This window comes from Fukomys damarensis, unplaced genomic scaffold (assembly GCF_012274545.1).
Source record: "Fukomys damarensis isolate Sample0158 unplaced genomic scaffold, DMR_v1.0_HiC HiC_scaffold_16, whole genome shotgun sequence".
Classification (NCBI taxonomy): domain Eukaryota; kingdom Metazoa; phylum Chordata; class Mammalia; order Rodentia; family Bathyergidae; genus Fukomys; species Fukomys damarensis.
The window spans coordinates 116,034,257-116,049,103 of record NW_022900928.1 but is presented as its reverse complement, the minus strand read 5'-3'; the positions used below and the strand labels follow the sequence as shown (position 1 = coordinate 116,049,103).

At 40.1% G+C, this 14,847-nt stretch overlaps 2 protein-coding genes across 5 annotated transcripts in view; one reads left to right on the top strand and one right to left on the bottom strand.

Annotated features, from left to right (window-relative positions):
• Positions 1-7,060, top strand: part of Pecr (peroxisomal trans-2-enoyl-CoA reductase) — a 56,805-nt gene extending 49,745 nt beyond the window's left edge. The window contains exons 7-8 of one of the 4 annotated variants that reach the window (XM_033764614.1): positions 4,034-4,145; positions 6,764-7,060. In XM_033764614.1, coding sequence (XP_033620505.1) covers positions 4,034-4,145; positions 6,764-6,849 — 198 coding nt within the window. In that variant the 3' untranslated portion in view covers positions 6,850-7,060. Of the gene's footprint in view, positions 1-240; positions 920-4,033; positions 4,146-6,763 lie in introns of those variants that run through there. The other 3 variants (XM_010611954.3, XM_010611955.3, XM_010611956.3) reach the window with 3 other exon arrangements.
• A 256-nt stretch (positions 7,061-7,316) lies between these two features.
• Positions 7,317-14,847, bottom strand: part of LOC117286365 — a 38,216-nt gene continuing 30,685 nt past the window's right edge. The window contains exon 3 of the mRNA XM_033764616.1: positions 7,317-7,598. The gene's annotated coding sequence lies outside the window, so the exon portion shown is untranslated. The remainder of the gene's footprint in view (positions 7,599-14,847) is intronic.

Below are 14,847 nucleotides of genomic sequence, written 5' to 3'. Positions count from 1 at the left end.
TTTTTTTTCTTTTTTTTTTTTTTTTTTTCTGGTACTGGGGATTGAACTAGGGTCCTTGAGTTTGCGCGGCAGGAGGCAAAACCACAGAGCTAAATCCCCATCCATTGCTTGGCCTTTTTTTACTTTTGTAGTTTCCAAAATAATTTCCAGGTCTCCCTTTCATGTTACCTGTTAACTGTACCTGTTTTGCTGTACTGCAAAACCCTATACTTTCACGTAAATTACACTGATGCTTTTCAGAGCCTTCTGGAAGAAATTGAAAGTGACTGAAAATGATTTCTGCATCACAGCCCATGACAGCAAGGCAGAATGGCCATCTTGACATTTACCTACCTTTTCAACACAGTCTCACCCTCTTGTAGGACTGAAATACTTTCTTTCCTCTCGCCCGGTCTCCAAGTTTTGGTGTTGTCAGAATGAAGGAAGAGATGTTCCTTATTTCACCCTTGAACGTTACAACCTCCTGTCTTGGGGCGGATTTTGATGTCTGACATGTTTCCCTTCCCAGCTCGGTCTCCTGTAACACTGCTGTCTTCACCTGGCACCCACACCACAATTCCAACTCTGGTCATTTGTGCTTTTCTCTTGTCATTCTATACATACTTATATTCACTGTGGGTTGACGGGAGCTGGTTTTAAGCATGTTCTGTGGTGGCTCCTCTCCAGAGTCATTGTTAAAATTTATCCCAAAGCAACTTCACTGTAGGTTTTCTTAAGGGGTAAAGACCTCCTATAGATGCTATACCCTTCCCCGTGTGTGGTAGAATGTGGTTTTCTTTTTTTTTGTGGGGAGTACCGGGGATCAAACTCAGGTCCTGGTACTTGCAAGGCAGATGGCGGAACCACTGAGCTAAATTCTCAGCAGAATGTAGTCTTCTATATCTACTCAATAAATCTTGTTTTCTGCTCAAAAAAACAATATAAGCTATTGTTAAATCATATCTTTGACACATTAAGGGAGATGTTTAGATTTTTATTCTGAAAACTAAATGTAGATTTTTAGTGATTTTAACCAAAGATATAATATGGTTAATTTTTATTCTCATAGAATACTTTTTGTTTATGTGAATTATATGATCTGTAGTTGCCATGTTAGAAGTTGAGATGTAAGAAATATTTATTTATTCATTTATAAGTAAGACTACAAACATTACATATTAACATTAATAATATTTTAAATAAAAATAGCTACATTTCCAGGGCATATTTTTAGTATTTGTTTGACACCTTTACAAATATTTTCAATATACAGCTTCATACTATACAGCTGGATTCTCACTTTTGCTTCTGCATTCAATTTCTTACAATCTGTTGTTTTGATTAAAGCATATAATCTGGCTTTTTGAAGCTCTACAGTTTCAAAGCAAAGGAGTATTTTAATAGCCTTTGCAGACAATCATGCTATTCTTTTTTGAAATTCAAGAAGTAATAGTTTCTTAAGGATTAGTTGCAAGGTGGAATCTGAAACCATGTCAGTGAACTTTTTGTACCATTGTATTATTCTCTTTTTCAAACTTTAGATCTTTCACCTGTGTATGATTTTGGAGTGTCAGACACTAGTACATTGGAAAATACTGATTCTGAGTTATGTGGATCCTCTAAATGTTGACACAGTTAACTATCCACTGTGGAAAGATCACATCTGTTAATACCTCTGCTCACCTCTTAAGAAAAGTTTATGTATCAGGAAACTGTCAAGCTCACAGTGGCAGGTGCAAGTTTTCAAAAATCCTGATTTTCACTACAAAGTTCACATCTTATTGACAAAAAATATCACCACTTATTTTTCCTTTTTTGTTTGTTTTTTGTTTTTGTGTTTGTTTTTGTTTTATCCCAAGCACTGAATTCGAGCCCTTGCACTTGCAAGGCAGGCGGCAGAACCACTGAGCTACATCCTCAGCCTTCTTTTTCTTTTTTTGGTACCAGGGATTGAACTTGAGACCTTGCACTTTCCAGGCACATGGCAGCACCACTGAGCTAAATCCCTGGCCTCACTTATTTTTCTTTAAAGTAATAATCTCACATTGTTATTTTGTTTTGTTTGTCTATTTGTTTGTTTGGTACCAGAGATCAATTTCGGGACCTTGTATTTGCAAGGCAGGTGGTGCAACTACTGAGCTAAATCCCCAGCCCTAAGGTTGTTTTTGGAAAAAAAAAAAAAATCTGCCAAATACCCAAATGTGAACAGACACAGTGCCATTCTTTCAAGTAAAAAAAATATTATTTCATGAAAAGGTAGCAAGTTCAGTTCACAGTTCAATGGCACATTCTTTTTCCTTGAGACAAGAACCGTACTCTACACAATGGAAGAGCTTTGTGTGTATGCATATGTTATGGTTTATACCTAGATGTCCCCCCTACCCAAAGCATTGTGCACTCACAGGTAGGGCTTTGGGGATGTTATTGGATCATGAGGGTGTGATACTCAGTGTGATGTTGGTAGTTAAAACCTGGTCAGAGGAAGTGGGTCACTGGGGGCATGAACTGGAAGGATATATCTCTTCCCTCCTCCCTTGATCTGTCTGCTCCAAGTGCCATGCATTAAGCCATTTTCTTTTCTGCCATGCCACCCTGCCTTGGAGCCAGTAGAAACCTCTACAAACTGTGAGCCAAAATAAATCTTTCCTTCCTTACAGTTGCAGGTGATGGGTATTGTGTTTCAGCAATGAGAAAGTAAGACAATGTGCTTCCTGTTTTATCACACAGAACATTAAAAAGATGTGCCCTTCATGGTTGAGACCTCATACAATTAATGCTTTTTTGTTTTGTTTTGAGATAGGGTCTTACTGTGTAGTTGAGACTGACCTGGAACTCACTATGTAGCCCAGGCTGGTCTCGAACTCACACTGATCCTCCTGCCTTAGCCTCTCAAGTGCTGGGATTACAGGTGTGTGCCACCACGCCCGGCCAATTAATGCTTTTTGCTACTTCATCAAGGACATGACAAAGGGAAATTGCTAACTCTCACCCATCCCCTGCTGTATGACACCTCACACAGTCTTGTGCATCTGTCATGATTCGTGCCAAGGATTGGCAGTTTTTCCTCTCATTGCTTTGGCACCATCAGTATAAATGTCCACAGTGAAAAAGACAAAGTAGCGGTTAGCATTATTATGAAAATAGTTTTGACCTTGAAAAGCTCTTAGGAACACACAGACTTTGACCAGTACATTTTGAGAAGTGCTAATGTAGGTGATTTCTTCAGAGTCTGGAAAGGAAGGAAGGGCAGATAATTAATGGTAGCTACAGTCAAGTGCAGAACAAAGAGTTTGACCCCTGCCACCTTGTATCCTGGGTCTGTAGGTGGGGGGAAATCACAGACCAGGCCATTGGCTGGCCTGTTTATCAGTGGGTTGCCTTCTGTTGTGACAGTCCCCGAGAAAGTCAGAAGGATCAGATATTTAGAATCATCACCATCCAAAAAAACTGCTTCTGTTCCTTTAAGGTCAGTAAAAGAAATTCTCTGTTTCTGTATGGTTTTGGCAGTAAGTGTTGCTGAACTCATCAATAAATAAGTTTTTAGGGGATACAGTGGGATTCCAAAGTCCTTATTGTAGAAAACTGCCATCTGTGTTGCTGATCCCAGCTGGACCCTAGACTGGCTAAATCAGCATGCCAATTATTGCTACATAGACTTGTTGACTATTTCATGGACAAAAATAAAAAAGGCACATGGCAGTGATCGAAATGCGGTTGCAGTGGATGATGAATGGTATGGAAAGAACTGAACTGTTTGAAGTGGGAAACAGCAGAGATTTAGCACCCTGTTCATCAAGGTCATGACCAAGGGAAATTGCTAGCCCCTTCACATTAACACTGTGTAAAGCTTCTTCACATCTTGCCACCTTGACCAGACTTCGATCAGGCTCAACTAGAAAAGCGAGGCTGTCCATGTGCTGTCAGATTATGGTGCACACGTAAGGATTCACATTACGACTCTCGGATATGAAATGGGTTTACTTAGGAATATGGAGCTCCTAGAAATGGAGAGGACCCCTTGCTTTCATATGTGCATGTGTGCTCCTACTTCCAGGTCTCCTCTGTGGTTTGCTTCCTGCTATCGCCTGCAGCTTCTTTTGTCACTGGACAGTTGGTAAATGTGGACGGGGGCCAGTCACTGTACACTCAGAGTTACGACGTACCGGGTGAGCAACCAGGGAGTGAGTAGTCACTCACCACATGCCTTTCATGTTCAGGTGCCCAGAATTTCTTATGTGGCTCCTTAGGAGCTAAATGCTTAGCTTGATGATAGCATTTTGAAGGAAAAATTTCTAGTCACAGAAAATATGTAAATATATTTATTATTGTTTATTTAGAAAGGATTTTTATGTGCATAAGTTGTTGGAATTTGAAACTTTAAGTAATAGCCCTATGGGTGTGGATGTACAGAGTCATAGAAAAGGGCAAGGGGTTGCCATATATTAAGTCCTCTTTTGTTCCCTCCAATAAGTGCCTCACATATCTGAACAGAAGAATAGGACTGCTTAGGTGAGGAGGAAGCATATGTTGTACTTTGCCATCTTTGGGGGATATATCTTAATTTTAACAAGATGAAACTGCCAAATTGAATCTTTTTTAATTTATAAGAGGTACTCTTATAGTTTTCATCAGATGTTGATATTACACACAAATAATTTTTTTATGTGATGCGTGTGTGCGCACATGTGTGCTCTTAGCTCAACTGGAATCCTTTGAGGTTGGAAGAGTCCTAAAAATTCCAACATTCCTACATCGTTTTTTTGTTTTTTGTTTTGTTTTTTGTTTTTTAGAGACAGGGTCTCACTGTGTAGTTTGGACTGGCTTTGAACTCAGTATGTAGTCTGGGATGGCCCCAAACTCATGGCGATTCTCCTGCCTTGGCTTCCCAAGGGCTGGGATTACAGGCGAGTGTCACCACGCCCAGCCTCTACATCCTAATTTTACATATGACAAAACAAATCCACAGAAGCTAAAAACTATGCTAAAAATGCTGAATCAGTTTTCTTAGAAAGCTAAGAAAAATGATATAAACTAAAATATTTTTTGACCTTCTATTTGTTAAAGATAGTTGATTAAGTGGCTACCACTAAATAATTGCATAGTTGATATCACCCTTGTGTATCTGAATTTTATATTAGGGACCCAGATTGAACCTACTCTGTACTGACAGTCTAGTCAAAGAGATCCTCTATGCCTTAGTAAATGATTAGCATGGCGCTTTTTTTTGTTTGTTTGTTTGTTACTGGGGATCTAAGTCGGGACCTTGCACTTGTGAGGCAGGTGTGGTGCCACTGAGCTAAATCCCTGGCCCAATAGCACTTTCATTTTACTTATTTTCCCTCCTTTATATATTTATTTACTGATAACATTGATATAGTTATAAAAACCTGAATTGGAAAGACAAAAATGTCCACATGGATATGCAATATTGTTTCAGAAGTATTTAAAAGAGTAAGGGTAAGAGAGAACCTTTCTACTTCCTGAACCAGTATTTTGTTATGGTGAGTTGCATTGTTTTTCTTTAAAAAAAAAAGGAAAGGGAGAGAGGGAGAAAGAAAAATTTCAGATAGCTGCTTCCTGGGTCTCCAGTGCAATGACTTTTTTTTTTTTTTTAGTATGAACACTTTTTAATCAATACTAGGTATTCAAGTTTTGAGAGAAAGTAGCCCATCCACCTTTAACAATATGCTTTCCTTGGTCCTGCCACCTGCCTCACAAGTGCAAGGTCCCGAGTTTGACCCCTGCTACCACAAAAAAAAAAAAAAAAAAAAGAATATGCTTTCCCTGAATTTTGGCAAAGTGCCCAGCCTTTCAATGTGGAGTTTCCAGATTGGCAGAGTGTGAGAATGGCTGAACAGAAACTTGGCTGCCCCTTCCTCTGCTGTATGATGTGGGCTTTCTCTCAAGACTGCCTCTCTCTCCTGAGTGCTGAATGGTTGCCTGCTACTCCTTAGGCCACTTGCTTGTCTTTGCTCACATGCAGAAGGTCAGTGAGTGAGGAGAGGGGAATGATCTTTTTCTAGAATGTCTTCAAAAATTCTGAGAACTGCTGCTTTAGTTAGACCAGCTCACAGGTGCCAGTGTTCCTCCAATAACCACAGCCAGGGTGATGCAGAGCACTGACCTATAATTTGTCTCACCTGTGCCATCACTCCCCTCCTTGTGGGGAGGGGTCACTTCCCCAGATGTTCTTGGATTCTCCAATTGAAATGGATAATATTGGAAAAAGGTGATGAGGACTATATGCTGGGTGACAACTAAGAGAAGCTTGTGTGAAGTTAGAAAATTATTTTAAAATTATTAACCCATTTATGCCAAAGATTTTAATTTTATATTTTTTGCATAAAAGTCATGTACGATACCGAGAAAAATTCAAGGAACAGGAATTTGAAGAGGAAAGAAATTTTATTATGTTCCATTGTTATAGGTGTTCCAAAAATGAAACACTGAATATTGAGGGGTTAAGCGATACTATTTATTGAATGTTTATAGTAAGCCAGACAGTAAGAAATGGTGTCACATTTAAGTCTTGCAACTTTTAAAGATAGTTATTATTCCCCTTAGTAGACAAGAAGATTGAGGCTTAAAAGAGTAGCTTCCCAAAATTAGGAAAACTTAGTGATTCAAATCCAGGACCCTTTACAAAACCTTTGCCATTTGTCCTAAGGATTTCTTTCTTTTTCTTGTGTGTATGAATCAGGGACAACAACTAGAGGATTGAGTGGAAACTAAGGACAAAGGAAGTTAATGAATTTGCAGTGACATGATGTTTTCCACTTAACAGATCATGATAACTGGCCTGAGGGAGTCAGGGATATTTCCACTGTCAAGAGGCTCAAGGAGACTTTTAAGCAGAAAGCCAAGCTCTAAGCCAAAGAAACAACCACTATGTTTTGTTCCAGAGTGCCTTAGCATCTTGAGAAAGCACATATGTACTTTAGAAGCACTTATAATTTGTATGGGGAAAATCATTTCTGGTTTTGGGATGTGATGAATTATATCTACACAAAAGTGATTGTTTACATATGTGCACTTTTATGTCCCAACCACCATCTTTTAACATGTTAAAGATTAATTTTTTAAGGAATGGAGATTAACCCATTTAAATGATCATGCTTTTTATCTCTAACAAAGATATTTGAAAAATGAAATAATTTAAATGAAAAATAGAAGGATCATGACTTCTCGGAAAGTTTTAGTTTGAAAATAAAGGGATATATATTTAACATCACATAATGGTGATGATTACAACTAGAGTTATACAACATCTTATTTTTTGTTTTTTTGTGCTTTGGTTTTTTGGTACCAGGGATCGAAAGGTCCTTGTGCTTGTGAGGCAGGTGGTGGTACTACTGAGCTAAATCCCCATCCCAACATCTTATTTTTGATGAAGAAATACTTTTGGATCAATAAAATCTTATGGTAATTATCAGTGTGTAACTTATTTTACTCATAAGTCAAATTTGCTTAAACCTTAAACGCATGATACAGTTAGTGGCTCCATGATTGGGCACCTCCTCTGGCATCTCCTCCTCTGGGATGTCGGTCACCTGGTGAGATGCTATCGTAGTTGGGATGCCATGCCCATGGATGAGGCAGGTAGTGGTGATACTGAGTCCCTGTGGAAAAGAAAGACAAACTATTACCTGAAATATGTAGCTATTACTGTGAGGCACAAATACATGGTAATTTGAACAGTAGAATGCTTAATATAAAGAATAATTAACTATAGTAAGGGATTTTTCTAATGAGGGGTTGGCTAGCAAGGAGTAAAGAGACCTTTAATGAATACAAGAATGGCAGATGTAAGTTGGCACCAATAGGTTTAAGAAGAAGCAACAAACAAAAAACAGCCAACTCCAGCACCTATGCCCAGATCTAGTAAGGTCGCCATGGTAGTGACTTATAAGACAGAAAATTGATCTAACCCTACTGTTACAGTTTGTATCTAGTGTCTCCCAAAAGCCTCATATAGTCATAGATGGGGCTTTTCAAAGGTGGCTGAACCTAGGGTGTGTGATGCTGGGATTAAGGATGTGATGCTGGAATTAATGGTATAATGCTGGTATAAAGTGTGCCCCAATCTGGATATGAGTGCCTCCTGCCTGAAGAGGAGGCAGCCTGAATGGAATAAAAGGAACAAAAAGAAGGCCGCTGCTGGCACTTGCTGCTTGCTGCCTTCTGCCTGCCTTGCTTTGCCATGAACTTTTTCTTCTCTGCCATGCCAACCTGCCTTGTAGCCAAGACTGAAATCTCTACAAACTCTGAGCTATAATAAACCTTTCTTCCTTTAACTTTGGGTATCAGGTATTTTGTCTCACCAGTGAGAAAAGTATGTGAGACAGATCTTGGTACCAGGAGTGGGATCATTGCTGTGATGTTACATGGCCACGTGGTTCAGAAGCCTTTGGAACTGGCTTGTGGAAAGAGTTTAGAAAGGTTTAGAGATGCTGAAGAAGCAGCCCTGGAATGCTTTAAGCTGTATTTAATGAGAGATTCTGGTGAGAGTTCACAAGACTAGAATGCTGATAGAAATGCAGCTGGTAAAGACCAGATTCAAGAAGTTTCAGTTCAAGAACAAGGAGTGAAAAGCCAAGGATTTAGCTCAGTGGTGCAATGCCTGCCTGGCAAGCACAAGGTCCTGAAGTCAATCCCCAGTACAAAAAAAGAACAAAAAAAAAGTATATTGGCTTTGGACTTCAGACCATGTATGTTGTTACCCTTTGATGGAAAGTTCATCTGCATTTTGCTCTTGTCCAGAGACTTTGCCTATAACTGAAATTAAAAGCAGTGGACTAACAAATCATTTGTTCATTTGTTTGTTTTTGATACTGGGGATCAAATTCAGGACCTAGAGCTTTCAAGGCAGGTGGTGGCACCACTGAGCTAACTACCTGGCCCTGGACTAATAAATCTTGCAGAAGAAATTTCAAGATAATCTAATGTGGAGGCAGTGGCATGGCTACTGTTGAGGGTTTTAGCCAGATCTATGTTGATCTGAGCAAAAGGCCCAGCAGAATGATTTAAAACATTGTGAGTTTGGCCAGAAAGGAAGCTCCAGTAAAGCTTCAGACTGCAAAGATAGAACAGAGGAGAACTGGGTTGCTGAGAAGGACCAGAACACTGGAAAAGACAGCCTGAAGACATAACAAGAAACAACAGGTCTCCAGCCTTTGCAGCCTCAAGGTTACAAAGGTGAAAGACTGCTTTGAGAAAAGAGTCCCAAAATAGTGGTGGCCTAGAGAATTTGTTCCTCTGGATTGGTTTCAGAGTACTCAGAAGTCCAGGCACTTGACCCCTACAACCAAAAGAGAAGAAAGCCTAGCTACTCCTCTAGCTGGCAGAAAACCTTGGCATCATCCATGTGGTGCTGGTTATAGGAGTATGCAGAATGCAAGAGATGTGGGAACAGGAAGGCTTCCACCCAGATTTCTTTCTTTGTTTATTTTCTGGAATCAGGGATCGAACTTGGGACCTTGTACTTGCAAAGCAGGTGGCAGCACCACTGAGCTAAATCCCCCAGCCCTCACCCAGATTTCTTTAGATCTGGGAGGCCAGGCAGAGTGCTCCTGAGAGGATAGTTTGTGAAGCTATGAGTATGAAGCTGACAGTATGGCCAGAAGTTTGGAGAAGCCAGGAACATGGATCATCTGAGGAAAGCTGCAAGGAGTCAGCAAAGTTGGGCCAAAAGAGAAGACATGGGAACTACAACTACCAGCAATGCTATAGGAGCAGATGGTTCTGCCAAGCGCTTTGGAGTTCACATCTTGCCAGAGATTGCACAAGTTACTGGACATAACATTACAGGACTTACTTGCCCTGCTGGATTTTGGACTTGTGTTGGACCTATTCCTTTCTATCTTTGTGCCTTTTGCAGTGTAATGTTTATCTTGTGCAGTTGTATGTTAGAAGTGTTTCTTTTTTCATTTGTCCAGGGGCTCACAGCTAGGATCTCAGAAGATACTTTGGACTTTTAACCAATGCTGAAACTGTTAGGACTTTGGCAACTCTTATAGATGGACTAATGCTTTATGCACAAAAAGATATACATGAGTGTTTTGGGGGCCAAGGGCAGAAAGTTACAGTTTGTATCTAGATGTTCCCTCAAAGCATCATGTGGTCATAGGTGGGGCTTTTTGGACATAGCTGGATCTAGGGAGTGTGGAATTAAGAATGTGGATGCTTGGAGAAAAAAAAAAAGAATGTGATGCTTGGATTAATAGTATGATGCTGAGATTAAGGTTGCCCCACCCTGGGTGTGAGTACTACTCCCATAAGGGTGAGTAGCCTGGATGGAATATAAGAGACAAAAAGAGGGCCACTGCTGGCACTTGGTGCTTGCTGCCTTTTGCCTGCCCTGCTTTGCCATGAACAGTTTCTTCTCTGCCATGCCACCCTGCCTTGGAACCAGGACTGAAATCTCTACAAAGTCTGAGCAATAATAAACCTTTCTTCCTTTAACTTTGGGTATCAGGTATTTCCTGACACAAGAAGAAAAGCAACTGTGATGCCTACTTTTTTCTTTCTTACAGCCAAAAGTGACTTGATTGGCAACTGCTAAGCCCCTCCTATGCATTACCTTCTTGCCTCCTCAGGGGTGGCCTTACTTCAGGGCATCCTCCAGGTCATGCTGACAGGAGCTATTCCCCTCACCCTCTCCAGGCCATTACAGGGGCTGATGACTTCTCTTGGAAGACCAATTGGGAAACCATATTTGATGGAGCAAAGATGTGGGAAGGACTGGGACCTCAAAATCTCTAAACCCCCAGGGCTTCATGATCATTTTTGCCAGGCCTCCTAAAGATCCAAAGGTGGTGGCAATCAAGATTTCAGCTCTGCCATTTTTAGGAAGATGCTAGAGTTGTTAATCAAGCAGCTAAGTGCACAACACAAAGTGCCCCCCAACTATTGCCATGATAACTACAAATATCTCAGATACCCTCTGCTACTCCAGGAGATATATATTCCTTGGCCACAGCAGGATTAAAATTCAGACCCAGGGCCGGGGATTTAGCTCAGTCATTCCAGCACCTGCTTTGCAAGCACAAGGGCCTGAGTTCAATCCCCTATACCAAAAAAGAAAAAAAAAAACTCAGACCCATCCCAGATGACTCCACACTTACCCCCATCATATCCTCATTACTATGAAAATGATCAAGTCGGTCCTTGAAAGGTACAAAAGTGCAGACATATGGCCCACTTTAACTCATATAAGCAGCACTCTCTGATACTTCTCAATCAGTTGAGGAAGGCTTTCTCTAATATACTACTCTCCTATGCTATGGTACATTTCCCAACAAAACCTCCCTTGGATTAACCTGTATATCTACCTATAGTTCTTATCTTGCATAGTGTGGGCAGAATAGAACTGTGTGGGCATTAAAAAGAACTGTTAACATCAGCAGCTCTTAACCCTGAATAGTTCCAGAGATGAGTGCAGATCAGCAGAGAAGCACACAAAGCTTCCTCCAAAATAGACCACATACTAGCCCACAAAGCATGCATAAATAAATGTAAAAGAATTTAAACTACCCCATGCATATTATTGGATTACTGAGCAATGAAGCTAGAAATCAATGATCTTTTTAAAAAACCACAAATTCACACAACCACATGGAAATTAAACAATACACTTGAACAATCAATGGGTCACAAAATAAACCAAGGAAGACATTAGACAGTTCCCACAAACAAATGATAATGCCGCCTGCCTCATAAGCGCAAAGTCTCAAGTTTGATCCCCAGTACAAAAAAAATAATAAGAATTGCAAATGATAATGCCAGTACAACATACTAGAACCTATGAGGCACAATTTTCCTAAGAGGAAAATTTATAACCATGAATAGCCACATCACATAAATAGAGTAATCCCAAATGAAAACCTAATTATGCACCTCGAGATCCTAGGACAAAAAAATCCAAATCAAAATCTATTACAAGGGATCGCTCAAGCACCGGGAGGTAGGCTGGGCCCCAATCCACCTCGGGAAGGAGAACCACGCCTGCTCCTGACCCAGCAGCCATTGCTCAAGCGCTGGGAGGAAGCCTGGGCCCCGATCCACCTCGAGAAGGAGAACCATGCCGGCTCCCGACCCAACCACCATAGCTAAAGCGCTGGGAGGAAGCCTGGGCCCTGATCCACCTCGGGAAGGAGAACCACGCCTGCTCCCAACCCAGCCACCATCGCTCAAGTGCCAGGAAGGTAGCCACGCAGGCACCCCTGAACCCCCATAACAGCCCCCCCGACTCTCAGACCTCCTGACTGTGCCAGTCTTTGGACCCACTTTGCAAAGATAGAGGTTGTCATCAAGGGTATTTTTCTGAGTTCCCAACTTTGAACATCTTTAAAGAAAGGGCGTGGGAAACCTGTAATAGAACGTTGCAGAGTTCTACCATTCAGAAGGATGGGGAACTCAATCTGGGCCTTGCAGCCCGAGGTCAGTCAGCATCAGGGGGTTCAGCCATCAGCTAACTGAGATCAGGCGTCTTGCATCCTTGCTCTGTGTGAGGCATTAAATGGTAAATTCACTATATTGAAATTTTGTTCACTGCAGACATGTTCCGGACTGCTTCTTGATTTCAATTTAATTCAAATGATTTAAGGGTGATAGACTAGTGACTACCACAGGTGGTCAATGGCCAAGTTATGCTTGATCTTAATGTGTTGCTGATTGTATCAGTTGGGGCAAAGCATTGCCACTGATTTGATGAGCTGTTTTCTCTGATATTATGAAGATGAGAATGTCTGTGGGTCGTTAGAGACACAGAAGCTAGGGCGCAACTATATCAGGAAGATTTAGGTGATAATCCAGAGATTAAACCAAGGACAGTCCGACAACAAAAATTAAAATGAGAAAACACTTAAGCAAGACACAAGGACAGATTTCCAGTTTACCAATGGCAAACAGTAGGGCAAATGAGGATGAAAAGGCCGATAGTGAACCACCAGGACACCCTGAACTCAAAGCACAGGAAGTAACAAAACAGATCAATCAGGCTCTAGAAAAATTCAACACAGAAATAATTTTCCAGATAACCATAGAGATAGTGAGCAAAATGGAAGTTGTGATTCGAGACTCTAGAGCAGAAACTGACAAAAAAATAGATGAGCTCAGGACCATGATAGAAGCCATGAAGGCCCAGCATAAGAAAGAAATGGAAAAAATAAACACCCAACATAGGAAAGAAATGGAATCCATAAAAAAGATTCAAACAGATATCCAGGAGATTAAACACTCTATTGAAAGTGTACGCAACAGAATAAAAGAATGCAAAGATAGGCTCTCAGCTATAGAAGATAAGATTGCAGTCAGTGACCATGAAAAGAGAGGTCTCTTAAAAACAGTAAGAGATCATGAGAAATCGATCCAACAACTCCTAGATGATGCAAAGAAGAATAACATAAGACTGATAGGAATCCATGAAGTAGCAGGAGAAAATACAAATGACTTTATAAAGCTGTTCGCAGAATTAATGACAGAAAACTTCCCAAACAGAGGGGAAGAATTTGACATTCAGATAACTGAGGCATATAGGACCCCAACTAGCTACAATAAAAAAAAATCTACACCTAGACATATAATAAGATCCCAGAAACCCAACAGAAGAACAGAATACTACAAGCAGTAAGAGAAAAGAAACAAATCACATACAAAGGAAAGCCCATCAGAATCACAGCAGACTTTTCAACACAAACCCTTGGGGCAAGGAGAGCCTGGAATGAGATATTTCAAGTACTAAAAGAGAACAACCTCCAACCTAGACTGATGTATCCAGGAAAACTCTCTTTAAAAATGGATAGGGAAATAAGACACTTCCACGACAACACCTGAGAAACTACATGAATACCAAACCAGCACTACAAGCAATTCTAAACAAGATCCTAGAAAAAGACAATGAAGGCAACAACACCATGAGGCCCAACAGAGCAAATCAAATAGGCAAGGCAAGAAATTAAAAGGAAAAGATGAAAAAGTAAAAAGAGTCAACAAAAGGCCAACAACATGTCAATAATAAGTCAGTACATATCAGTTATAACCAGCAATGTCAGTGGGCTCAACTCACCAATCAAGAGAAATAGACTGGCAAAATGGAATAAGAAGCAAAATCCAACAATATGTTGTATACAAGAAACACACCTAGTGCAAAAGGAAGCCCATAGACTGAAAGTGAAAAGATAGAAAACAATTCTCCATGTGACAGGAGCTCAAAAAAAACAGGGGTAGAAATCTTATTGGCAGACAAAGTAAATTTCAAACCAAAACTGAATCTAGTATTATTGATGTAGGATGGTACTGTATCATACCTCTATGAATGTAAAATATCTAGTACCTGCTTTATAATACATAGTAGGGACCGTGCTTTATCAGAGCTACATTTAATGATATTACTCTAGAATGTTCTCTTTCCAGATGATTAAGAGGCTAATAGAAAAAATGGTGCCAGGTACCACAACAGCAACAGAACTTTGCTGTTGTCTGGATATTATTCTTTTCTTTGTTTTTTTTTTTTAATGGAATGCGCTGAATGTCTATAATTTTGTTCAGGTGACTGCAGAACCTGGAAAAGCTGTTGCTGCTATCGATGCATAACATACTATTATTAGTCTTTTTATATAAATACACACACACACACATATACATATATATATATATATATATATATATTGAATTTTGGGAAACTTTAATGGTTTTAACTTTAATGGTTGGAAAAAATCATCCCAAGTTACTGTTGAGTTGGCATTGTACAGAAATGGAGAACCATATTGGTCTAGAAATGTTAATTTATTTATTTATTTTTTTTCCCATGTGTACAGGGGTAACACATTGTACTAAATATGTAAGGTCATATCTACATGGGTTTGATTA